The 13,633-nt window shown below is 36.5% G+C and overlaps 1 protein-coding gene across 1 annotated transcript in view; it reads left to right on the plus strand.

Moving 5' to 3' along the window:
• Nucleotides 1–13,633, plus strand: part of Rpgrip1 (RPGR interacting protein 1) — a 62,846-nt gene that overhangs the window by 34,212 nt on the left and 15,001 nt on the right. The window contains exon 21 of the mRNA XM_046441061.2: nt 12,601–12,701. Coding sequence (XP_046297017.1) covers nt 12,601–12,701 — 101 coding nt within the window. The remainder of the gene's footprint in view (nt 1–12,600; nt 12,702–13,633) is intronic.

A 13,633-nucleotide genomic window follows, 5' to 3' on the forward strand; every position in this document is an offset into this window, starting at 1 on the left:
TCTTAATGTTTCTTAGAAGCATTAAAGTGCCAATAAGAAAGGGAAGAATTACCTAACCTAGACTAGGGAAATGCCTGGAGCTCAGAGAGGTGAGTTGGAACAGCTTCAGCCCTGGGACATTGCCAGTCTGGAGGAGGCTGAGAAGAGGTTGAACCATGCTTTGGGTGGACTTGTGGGGTGGGGAAGTAGGCATGTAGTCCAAATTTAGCGTCTTCCCAGGGTAAGCAATTGTCTGCCCAGGATAGAATTTCCCACTTTCTTGTCTGGGACCATGAGGACAGCTCTATTGTGAGCCTCTTATACCCTAAGATGCAAAATTGCTTTTTGGAGTAAGGGTTGATTTGATGTCTACCAGGATTCTTGACATTGGAGTTATCTGACATAAACTGCACAACTGTGTTTACCACCTTCATGACGATAAGAGCTGAGCTTTAAGTTTTCAGGAGAAAATGGGGCTATGAAAATTGGCATCTTAAGTTTTTTACTTACTTTTTTTACTTGTTTATTTTTATGTGGTACTGAGGATTGAACTCAGTGCCTCATGCATGCTAGGCAAGCACTCTACCACTGAGCTACAGCCCCAGCCCGGCATCCTAAGTTTTAAAGTAATTTTGTTTTAAAATAATTTCGAATTTACAGAAAAGCTACATGAATAGCATGTGCTCTCTCTCTCCCTCCCCCCTCTCTCTCTCATACACACACACACACAGCATATATTTTCAGTTCTTCTTTTTACTTCTCCCCATCCCATTCTCCTCCTCTTTCTTCTTTTCCTCCTCCTCCTCCAACCCCAGTCCCTCATGCATGCTTGTCAAATACTCTACCTGAGCCACAACCCCAGACCAAAAAAAAACACACATACCCTTCACCCAAATTTGTCAGTTTTTAATATTTTTGCCACTATTTACTTTATCATATTTTTCTGAAGCCCTTAATTTGCAAATATTATACCTCCTTACTACTATAATTGTTTTCCTAAAAAGGGGGAATTATATTATCGTAGTATAATTATCAGATTTGCAAAACTTACCACAAGGACATGTCCAGTCCATGTTGAGAATTTTCTAGTTGTTTGTTCCAATGAAGTTCCTTAGATCAGGCCGTTTTTCGTTTGTTTGTTTGTTTGTTTATTGTTTTTCAGTCCAGCGTTGTGCATTGAAATTTAGTCACCTTCTTTAGTCTACTTTAACCTGCAACATTTCTTCCTCTTTTGACTCTCATAATATTGTTATCTTTGGAAGATGTAAGAGAGTTTTTCTGTAGAGTGTTCCTTAATTTAGATTTTCTGATGCTTTTTCTCATATTTAGATTTAGATTATGATTTTTTTTTTTACAGGAATAACACAGAAGTGATATTGTGTACCTCTCACTAAATCATAGTTAGGCGGTACATGATGCCAGTTTGTACTGTTATAGTGATGTTAGCATTGATCACTTGGTTAAGAAAGCATCTAAAGCTCCGGAGGCTGAGACAGGAGGATCACAAGTTCAAAGCCAACCTCAGCAACTTAGTGAGACTCTGTCTCAAAATAAAATATAAAAATTAAAAAAGACTGGGTGACTCAGTGATTGAGTGCCCCTGGGTTCAATCTTTGGTACCAAAAAAAAAAAAAAGTACCTGTCAAATTACCTTTTTTCCTTTGTAATCATTGCATAATCTATGAGAAGTTATTTAGAGATTGTACAAATATCTTGCTCATTGTGTCATTTTGCTTAATAATTTGTGCACCCATTTGTTTTTTTCTAAATCATTACAAAATATTTTTAAAATATGTAACAGATTTAGAAGTGAACTAATATAAATTATAGAAGTAATAAATACAGAAACTTAAAGAAAGAGATAGGTTGAAAGAGATAGGTTGAAACTGACATGAGAATTAATTAAAATACCCAGAGTAAAGCAAGCAGAGACAAGAAGGAAAATGCAGGGCTGAGGTTATAGGTCAACTTGTAGAGAGCTTGCCTAACATGTGTAAGGCACTGGGTTTGATTCTCAATACTGCATATTCATATATATATACCTACATACATACATACAAAATAAAGGTCCATCAACAATTTTTAAAATACGAAAAAAATTTAAAAAAGGAAAATGCAAAAAGAAAGGAAGAAGAAATGAGACATATGGATAAAATGAAGAGGTCAAAGCTACACTTTATTAAATAAGAGAGAAAAAGGAAGAAGGACAGAGACAGTAAAGTAAATAATGACTTAGAGTTTTCCAGAACTAATAAAATATATTGAGTCAGTGAAATGAACTCAGACACATTAAGAAAAAGTAAATTCAAATCTAGGTATGATTGGAGTAAAAATTCAGAAAATAAAAACAAAGAGAAAATATTAAAAGCAACCCTTTATGAGAAATAGACAACCATTGGTATATCAGTGAGAAGAGTAGCTGACTTGAGCTGGGGATGTGGCTCAAGCGGTGGCGGACTTGCCTGGCATGCGCACGGCGATGGGCTCGATCCTCAGCACCACATATAAATAAAGATGTTGTGTCCGCTGAAAACTAAAAAATAAATATATTAAAAAAAAAAAAAAAGAGTAGCTGACTTGTTAAGGGTTACCAGCCTAGCCAGAAAAGAAGATACTTTCTTTTTTTGATGGAGGACAGGAGGCCATACTGGAGCACTTTACCAGTAAACTACATCTCCAGGCACCCCCCGCCCCCTTTTTAGTTGTAGATGGAGATAATTCCTTTATTTCATTTTTTAATTTTATGTGGTGCTGAGGATCAAACATAGTGCCTCATGCAGGCTAGGCAGGTGCTCTACCACTGAGCTACAACCCCATCCCCATCTCCAGCCCTTTTGCATTATTTTCTTTTCAGACAAGGTCTTGCTAAATTGTTGAGGCTGCCCTCAAACTTTTGATCCTCTAGACTCAGCCTCCCAAGTTGCTGGGATTACAGTGTGCCACTGTGCCCAGCACAAGATATTTTCAATGTGCTGAAAGAAAATAATGAACTGCTAAGAAAGAGTCTTCCACCCAATAAAAATATTCTCCCAGAAAGGAAGCAGAATAGATATTTTCAGACAAATGAAAACAGTTTGCCTCCAAGCCACATATTAAAAAATCATTCTTTAGGCTGAAGGAAAATTATCCTAGAAAGAAACACAAGTGCAGTAAGGAAGAAAAGCAAAGAACATGCTTATGTAAATGACTATATAAAGCAAAAATACTAGTTTGTGGGTTTAAATGTATTTGGAATTTAAATAGATAATGTGGTGGATGGAACAGTAGCCCCCAGAAAAAAAAAAAAGTCCATGTCCTGAATCCTAGAACCTGTAAATATTGCCTTATTTGGGAATAAGTTATTTGCAGATGTAATTAAGCTAAATAAAGATCTTAAAATGAAGATCTAAGTGGACCTTAAATCCAATGACACACACAGGAGAGGAGGAGGCAATGGGATGGTGGCGGCAGAGATTTATGTAGCCACAAGCCAAAGAACACATGGAGCAACCATAAGCTGGAAAAGGCAAGGAAAAAAATTTAAAAAGAGCTGGATATGGTAGTGGACACCAGCAGCTCAGGAGGCTGAGAAAGGAGGATCTTGACTTCAAAGCCAGCCTAAGCAATTTAGTAAGGCTCTGTCTCAAAATAAAACATAAAAAGGCTTGGGAATGTGGCTCAGTGGTTAAGTGCCCTGGTACCAAATAAATAAATAAATAAATAAATAATAAAATTAAAAGAGAGAAGAAAAAGGAAGAGGCAGACTGTTTCTGAAAGCCTTTGGTGGAAACATAGTTTGCCAAACGTTGATTTTGGACTTGGGATCTCCAGAATTCTAGGACAATATTTTTTTTTGTTATTTAAATCTTCCAAGTTTCTACTAATTTGTTATGACACTCATAAGAAATGAATGCAGACAATTACAGATATTTGGGAATTAATTAACACACTTATGAGTCAAAAAAGAGATATTACCAAAGGTTAGAAGTTATATTAAATGGAATAAAAAAATGAAAGTGCAGCATTATACAGCTCATGAAGTGAAACTAACGCAGTGCTTATAAGGAAATTTTTATAGCCTTTAATGGTTAAATTAGTAAAAAATAAAAGTATCAAGTCAATAATCTCAGCTTCACTTCAAGAAGCTAGAAAAAAAAATCAAACCTAAAGAAGTAAATAAAAAATATCAGAGTAGAAATCAATGGAATAGCAAACAGAAAAAGAATAGAGCAAATCAGTGAACCTAAAAATTGTTTTAAAAGATCAACAAACTTTCCAGGCACCATGGCGTACGCCTATAATCCCATTAGCTCAGGAGGCTGATGCAGGATGATCTCAAGTTCAAAGCTAGCCTCAGCAAACAAGGAAGCCCTAAGCAATTCAGTGAGATCCTGTCTCTAAATAAAATATAAAAAGGGGCTGGGAATGTGGCTCAGTGGTTGAGTGACCCAAAGTTCAATCCCCAATACCCCCAAAAAAAGATCAACAAACTTGAAAATAAGCCTGTATCTAGAATGACTGAATTAGTTAACCCTTATATTTGTGGTCAATTGATTTCCCACAAAGATTCCAAGCAATGCAGTGGGGAAATACCAATCTTTCCAAAAAATGGTATGGGAACAATTAGGGAAGCAAAAAATAACTTAGACCCTTATATCACACTATGTGCAAAAATTGATTAAAGTGGATCATAGATCTAAATATCAGAACCAAAACTATAAAATTTCTAAAAGGAAACAGAAAAAAATCTTAACCTTAGATCAGACAATATTTCTTGGATATGACAAAATAATAATTGATCAATAATAATTGATAAATTGAACTTCTGCAAAATAATAAACATATGCTGGGCTGGGGATGTGGCTCAAGTGGTAGCGCGCTCGCCTGGCATGCGTGCGGCCCGGGTTCGAACCTCAGCACCACATACAAATGAAGATGTTGTGTCTGCCGAAAACTAAAAAATAAATATTAAAAAATTCTCTCTCTCTCTCTCTCACTCACTCTTTAAAAAAAAAACAAACAAAAAATATGCTATTCAAAGGAATCCATTAAGAAATTTAAAAGACAAGATATGGACTAGTAAAAAATATTTGCAATTCACATTTCTGGCAAAGGACTTGTATCCATAATCTATAAAGGACTCCTACAAGTAAATAATAAAACACCCCAATTTGAATAGAAATTTCACCAAAGACAGTATACAAATGGTTAATGAGCATATGAAAAAGAAAGTCAACATCATTGGTCCTCAGGAAAATGCAGAATCACATAAAGAGGTACAGTTCACAGCAACTACATTATTATATTTCAGAGGCAAGAGAATTACAAATTCAAGACCAGACGGGTAATGTAGTGATACCTTGCCTCAAAATAAAATAAAAAAGGGCTGAGGGCTTAATTAATTGGCAGAGTGCTTGTGAGTTTGATCCCCAGTACTGGAAAAAAAAAAAAAAAGGAAACTATAAAGTAGCCTACCTTAAAGCTAAGATTTTCTGCTCATCAAGAGATCATACAGGGGGCTGGGGATGTGGCTCAAGCGGTAGCGCGCTCGCCTGGCATGCGTGCGGCCCGGGTTCGATCCTCAGCACCACATACAAATGAAGATGTTGTGTCCGCTGAAAACCAAAAAATATATTAAAATTCTCTCTCTCTCTCTCTCTCTCCCTCCCTCCCTCCCTCACTCTCTCAAAAAAAGAAAAGAGATCATACAGACTTGCTACAAGGTGGAAAAGATATTTGCAACATGCATAACCACCAAAGGGCTCAAATTCAGAAAATATACAGAACTCTTGCAAATCAAAAGAAAAAAAGCGGGGGGGGGGGGGCGGCGGGGGGGGGCATGGTGGCACACAACTGTAATCCCAGCGGCTTGGGAGGCTGAGGCAGGAGGATCGAGAGTTCAAAGCCAGCATCAGCAAAAGTGAGGTGCTAAGCAACTCAGCAAGACCCTGTCTTTAAATAAAATATAAAAAGGGGCTGGGAATGTGGTTCAGTGGTTGAGTGCCCCTGACTTCAATCCTGGTACTCCCCTCCAAAAAAAAAAAAAAAAAAAAAGGAAAAGGAAAAGCCAGTATAAAAGTGGGCAAAAGATTTGAAACCCACTCTACAAAAAGGAAGGTCAGCCATGTGCAGTGCTACATCACGATATATTTGTTCTTTAGAACGATACAGTATAAGCAACACAAATGTTCATTAGTAGTAGAGTGATTAGTAAACTATGATACATGCATGTAATGAAATACTGTATAGGAAAAAAAGACCTGTAGCTTCTGTCAACAATATGAATGACTCTTGAAAATATAATTATGAGTGAAAGAACCCAAACATAACATACATTACATATAAGGTATGCTTCTATTTTTATAGATTTCAAAAATGGGCAAATCTAAACTATAGTGTTTAGAGATGAATACTCAGTAGTACAAATAGAAATCAAAGCAAGGTAATTTTAATAAACTTAGCTTGTCTTTATTTAAAATTTTGATGTTTGTTCATTGTGAATTTTTTTTGTTTTAATTAGTTACACATGACAGTACAATGATCTTGATATACCATACATTTGAATCAGATGGGGTATAATTTCTCATTTTTCTGAGTGTACAGGTTGCAGAATCACATTGGTCATGCAGTCATGTATATACATACAACAATAATAAAGTCTATTTTATTCTGCTGTCCTTCCTTTCCCCCTTTCCTCTCCCCTCCTCTTCCATCACTTCTCTCTACCCAATCTAATGTGACACACTCTTTTTTTTCTTTTTCCTCACTTCATCATGCATGTATTCTGTATAACAATGAGGGTCTCCTATCTTCCATGCAATTCCCCTTCTCCTTCCCTTTCCCTCCCACCTCTCTTCCCTATCTAGAGGTAATCTTCTTCTCATGCTCTTCCTCCCTACCCCATTTTGAGTCACACCCCCCCCCCCGCCTTATATCAGAGAAGACATTCGGCATTTGTTTTTTAGGGATTGGCTCATTGTGAATTTTAACACATACTTTAATTTTCAAAAATCTGGCATTAAAATAGTATTTGTCTTCACAGGCCATTGCTTACAGCTGTGTGGCTAGCCCACAGCTCTTTGTGCCTAGTCCTGATCTGCCCCATACAGAACAGGTCTCTGTAGGAAAAGATCCTTCATAGGATCTAGCCCTCAGCCCTCAGGATTGCCTGGGAGAGAAGTGCCTGACTTCTTAATAGGAGCTGTTTGGTTCAAGGCTGTATATTGTTTGCATTGGCTGCTGTTAATATTGATCTCCCCCTTAAAGGCGAGGTACTTGAAACCTTCAGGGACACAATAAGTCTCCAGGGTAAATACTGTTCTACCTTAGTAGATCCACACTGCAAGATGGGAAGACACATGAACAACATGAAAAAATAAGGGAACAAAGTCCCTCAAACAAACCAAGATGCTCCAATAATAGAATCCATTGACAACACAGTAGAAAAAATGTCAGAGAAGGAGTTCAGAATGTACATAACTAAACTGATCCATGACATAAAGGATGATTGTAAGGTGAAATCAGAGATAAATTTCAGGAAGTGAAAGATCACCTCAATAAAGGGATAGAGATTATAAAAATAAATCAAGCAGAAATCCTCAAAATGAAGGAATCAATAAACCAAATTAAAAATTCAGTGGAAAGTATCACCAACAGACTAGACCACTTGGAAGACAGAACCTCAGGCAATGAAGACAAAATATATAATATTTTTTTAATGTTTTTTTGGTTGTCTATGGACTTTATTTTGTTTGTTTATATGCAGTGCTGAGAATTTAATCCAGTGTCTCACTCATGATAGGCAAGCATTCTACCACTGAGTCACAATCCCAGCCCATCTTGAAAATAAAATTGACCACATAGAACTTCTAAGAATTATAGGATAACATGAAAAGACCAAATTTAAGATTTATTGGGGGGGCTGGGGATGTGGCTCAAGCGGTAGTGCGCTCTCCTGGCATGCGTGCGGCCCGGGTTCGATCCTCAGCACCACATACAAAACAAAGATGTTGTGTCCGCCGAAAACTAAAAAATAAATATTAAAAATTCTCTCTCTCTCTCTCCCCCCCTCACTCTATCTTAAAAAAAAAAAAAAAGATTTATTGGGTTAGAGGAAGGCACAGAGATACAAACCAAAGGAATCCACAATCTTTTCAATGAAATAATATCAGAAAATTTCCCAGACCTGAAGAATGAAATGAAAAATTAAATAGAAGAGGCTTATAGGATCCCAAATGCAAAAAATTACAACATACCCACACCAAGGTACACTATAATGAAAAGACAGAATAAGGATAGAATTTTAAAAGCCATAAGATAAAAGTATTAGATTTTTATATAGGGGGAAACCAATTCAGATATCAGCTAATTTCTCAACCTAGACCCTTAATGCTAGGAGGTCCTGGAATAACATATACCAAGCTCTGAAAGAAAATGGCTGCCAACCAAGAATTTTATATCCAGTAAAATTAAGCTTCAGATTAGAAAATGAAATAAAAACCTTCCATGATAAACAAAAATTAAAAGAATTCACAACTAGAAAGCCTGCACTTCCAAACATTCTCAGGAAAATATTTCATGAGGAGGAAATGGAAAAAAAAAAAAAAGTAAATACCAGCAAAGGGAGGAACTACAGTTAAGGAAAAGACAATCAAAGTAGAAATTAAGTCAAATTAAAAACCAGAAATAAGCCAAAATGAATGGGAATACAAATCATATCTCAATAACAACCTTGAATGTTAATGGCCTAAATTCAACAATCAAAAAACATAGACCTCTGGGCACAGTGGCACATTCCTGAAATCCCAGCAGCTAAGTAGACTAAAGCAGGAGGATTGCAAGTTCAAAGCCAACCTCAGCAATTTAGCCAGGACCTAAGCAATTCAGTGAGACCCTGTCTCAAAATAAAAAATAAGGAAAGGCTAGGGATGTGGCTTGATGGTCGAGCACCCCTGGGTTCAATCCCAATACCCTCCCCGCCCCCCCAAAAAAAGACATACACTGACAGATTGTATTTTATTTTTTTTTTTAAAGATTTATTTTTTCGTTTTCGGTGGACACAACATCTTTATTTTATTTTCATGTGGTGCTGAAGATCGAACCCAGCGCCCTGCGCATGCCAGGCGAGCGTGCTACCGCTTGAGCCACATCGCCAGCCCGACAGATTGTATTTTAAAAAAAGCCCCCCAAACAAGCCAAGATGCTCCAATAATAGATGCTTTCTCCAAGAGACTCACCTCATAGGTGAAGACATCCATAGACTAAAGGTGAAAGGATGGAAAAAAAACACAGGGATCCGAAAAAGGAAAAAAAAAAAAAAAGAATCAAATAGACCACAACACAATAATACTAGATGACTTTAACACACCTCTTTCACTACTGGATAGATCTTCCAAACAAAAACTAAACAAACTATAGAACTAAATAATACAATCATTAATTTGGACTTAACGCATGCACATATATAGAGTATTTCATCCATCAATGAGTGAGTAAACTTTCTTCTCAGCAGCATATGGATCCTTCTCTAAAATACACTGTATCTTATGCCACAAAGTAACTCTTAGCAAGTACAAAAAAATTAGAGATACTACCCTGCATTCTATCAGATCATAATGGAATGAAATTAGAAATCAACAATAAAATAAAAAATAGAAGCTACTCCAACACCTAGAGACTAAATAAAATACTATTGAATGATGAATGGATACCAGAAGAAACCAGGGATGAAATAAAAAAATACTTTGAGGTAAATGAGAACACTGATACAACATATCAAAATTTCTGGGACACTATTAAGGCAGTGATAAGAGGAAAGTTCATTGCATTGAGCTCATTCATTAAAAGAATAGAAAGTCAATGAATAAATGACCTAACATTATATCTCAAAGTCCTAGAAAAAGAAGAACAAATCAACACTAAAAGTAGTAGAATATAGGACATAATTAAAATCAAAGCTGAAATCAATGAGATTGAAACAATTCAAAAAATTGATAAAACAAAAAGTTGGTTCTTTGGAAAAATAAATAATATTGATAAACCCTTAGCCATACTAACAAAGAGAAAGAGAAAAATGTAAATTACTAAAATTCATTATGAAAAAGAAAATATCATCACAGACACAACTGAAATACAGAAGATAATTAGAAACTATTTTGAAGATTTATACTCCAATAAAATAGAAAAATCTTGAAGACATTGACAAATTTCTAGAGGCATATGATCTAACCAAACTGAATCAGGAGGACATACAAAATTTAAACAGATTAATTTCAAGCAATGAAATAGAAGACACCATAAAAGCCTACCAACCAAGAAAAGCCCAGGACCAGAGGGATTCTGAACCAAAAATACAAAACCTTCAAAGAAGAATTAACACCAATACTCCTCAAATTATTCCATGAAATACAAAAGGAGGGAACTCTTCCACACTCATTCTGTGAGGCTAATAACATGCTAGTACTAAAACCAAAGACACATCAAGGAAAGAAAACTTCAGACCAATATGATGAACATAGATGGAAAAATTCTCAATAAAATTCTGGCAAATCACATGCAAAACCATATTTAAAAAATAGTGCACCATGGTTAGGTGGGGTTCATCCCAGGGATGCAAGGTTTGTTCAACATCTGGAAATCAATAAATGTAATTCATCACATCAACACAAGAATTATATGATCATCTCAATAGATGGAGAAAAAGCATTTGACCAAATACAGCACACCTTCATGTTCAAAACACTAGAAAAACTAGGAATAGTAGGAATATACCTCAACATTGTAAAAGTTATCTATGCTAAGCCCAAGGCCAGTATCATTTTAAATGGAGAAAAATTGAAAGCACTCCTTTTAGAAATTGACAAGGAGGGCTAGAATTGTGGCTCAATGGTAAACACTTGCCTTCCATTCCTGAGGCCCCAGGTTAGATCCTCAGTACCACATAAATAAATAAAATAGAGGTACTGAGTCCATCTAAAAATTAAAAAAACAAAAAACAAAAAAACTGACAAGGATGCCCTCTATCACTACGTCTATTCAACATAGTTCTGGAAACTAGCCAGAGCAATTAGACAGATGAAAGAAATTAAAGCGATACAAATAAGAAAAGAGCTCAGGTATTTGATCAAGTCTGACCTACACCACTGTTCTTTTTTCTTTATTGAAAATGAGATATAGGACAGGAGGTAATTAAAAATCATGTACTATTTATAGTCAACTATTTATTGTCATAATTAGAATACCATTTAAATAATTTAAAATAATTGTTATTATTTTAATGTCATTCTTCAGAAAATAAGAGCTTCAGTTAGTTGACAAAAGAAACTAAAATCTGGAACCGGGGTTGTGGCTCAGTGGTAAAGTGCTTGCCTAGTATGTGTGAGGCACTGGGTTCGATCCTCAGCACCACATAAAAATAAATAAATAAAATAAAGGTATTGTGTTCAACTACAAAAAATAAATAAATAAATATTTAGAAAAAAAAAAGAAGCTAAAATCTGCCTGGTTTCAGATGTCCAGATAGACATGTCAGAGGCAAGATGCTGTAGTTATTGAAAACGAGTTTATTAATCTTTTAGAGAAAGATCTACATGGTTGTTAGGTGAAGATCACTAGGAAAAGGTCTTAGATGTTGGCAAAGCTTTGTGCCCCTCAGCAAACTTTGCTTTTGCTTCCCATCTCAGACCTTTTCCCTGTGAGATCTCTATAAAACAGACAACTCTAGGACTTAGAAGGAGGCACAGACTTTCTGTCTTTTAGTTACCTGTTGTCATGTAACAATCCTCCCTAAAATTTAGTGGCTTAAAACAACAGTAACCATTTATTTTGCTCCCTAATCTGTAGTTTAGGCAGGTCACGGGGGTAAGGGTCATTCTCCTTCACATAACTTCAGATAGCTCAGCTAGGGAACACATGGGTTCAGCTTGCATGATGGCGCACTCTAATGACTTCATGTGATCCTGATTTTCATTTGGGAGCTCTGCAGTGGCTAGGGGCCAGGGGTCCCAGCTCCTCTCCACATGGGCCCTCCTGAGCAATTTGCTTGAGTTTCCACACTTGCTGGCTGGCTTCCAACTGAGAGACCCCTGAGAGATCAAGGGGCCACATTTTAGAGGTTACACAGCATTACTCCTACCATACTCTTTTGGTTGAGACAGTCACACCCTCAGTTGAAATGGAGGGACATAGACCTCATTACACAATAGAAGTGTGGAGATCACACTGTGAGAAGGGAATGCATATTGTTTGGAGACCATCTTTGAAAAATACAGTTGTCATACTTGATTTGCACTGCTTTTCCTCAACTTGGTAATTTTCTTCAGGCCCTACAGGAAGCCCTCAACCTCCCCGCCTGCTTTTCTTCCTGCCTGCCTTCTTTCCTTCCTGCATTCCTTTTTGCCTTCTTTACTCTTTCCTCCCTCCATTGCTCTCTGTTTCTGTTCTTCCATCTTTCCTTTTTTTATTTTTTTTCTTTCAGATGTGAGCCTTGAAAAATTGGATTTGATTCTTAGCTAGTGAAGTAAAAGTCTAGACACTTAGATTTAGTGGTCAAACAAGGAATCAGAGATGTGGCTGTTGGCTCTTTTCTTGGGCTGGACAGAGTACTTTGAAACAGTTATGTAACGTCAGCCTCTTCTCTAGCAGATCAAGAATTCTGTGAACAAGCTTCTGAAGCCAGTGAAGCACAAACTACAGACAGTGATGACATCATAGTGACACCCATATCTCAGAAATGTCCTAAGACAGTAAGTGCACTGGAGTAATCATTGTGTATGACACAGGACTGTAAATAATGACAGTGTGCTTAGTAGCCACATGTTTGAAGTTCAAATCCAATTTAAATGAACTTGATGGGAAATGTAAGTTATTTAGTTAAGTGTACATTACACAATAATAGAAGTTTGTTTGGTTTGGTGTAAATGAGGACTTGCTTCAACAGTTCTGTCTCCTGTTTGGATCCTTGCCTACTTCTTGTTCTCATACCCTTCACTCTACATTGTGATTCATGGATGCCCTTGTCTTTAAGTCCATGTAAGGTGAGCAGCTTTACTCTGGGATGTGTAAAGGAAAGGATTCTTTAGAGGAGGGTTCAGACAGATCATTCAATTTTTGCCATTTTGACTCCATTTATAAATATTAACCATTTCAGCCTCGAATCTCTTTTGAAACTATGGATGCTCCTCAATCTATGAAGGGAGTATGTCCCCAACCCATTATAAACTTAAAATATAATAAGTCAAAAGTGCATTTAATGCCCCTGGCCTACCAAATATCATGGCTTAGTAACACAGTTTCACTGTAGAGTACAGATTTTGTACCCTTGTAATTGCATACCTGACTAGGAGCAGCAGCTCACTGCCCCTGCTCAATGTCAGGAGAGTGTGTCATACTGCTATCACTAGTCTGGGAAAAGATCAACGTTCAAAATTCAAAGTATAGTTTCTACTACATATTATTTTCACACCATCTAAAACCAAAAAACTGTTAAGCTGTAAATTGGGAACCAGTTACATACACGTATTGAGGACATTCATGTATGTTAATAAATATTCACAAATATATTTTAAAAAAATCATTGTATTTGAATCTTATAGGATTACAAATGATGTAGAAAACAATTATCTTCTTCGAGCCATTCTCTCTGGCACATTTGTAGGTAGTCAGTAAATATTTGTTG

This window comes from Marmota monax, unplaced genomic scaffold (genome assembly GCF_021218885.2).
Source record: "Marmota monax isolate L192 unplaced genomic scaffold, Marmota_monax_Labrador192_F-V1.1 WCK01_AAM20220418_F8-fsc00017, whole genome shotgun sequence".
Lineage (NCBI taxonomy): Eukaryota > Metazoa > Chordata > Mammalia > Rodentia > Sciuridae > Marmota > Marmota monax.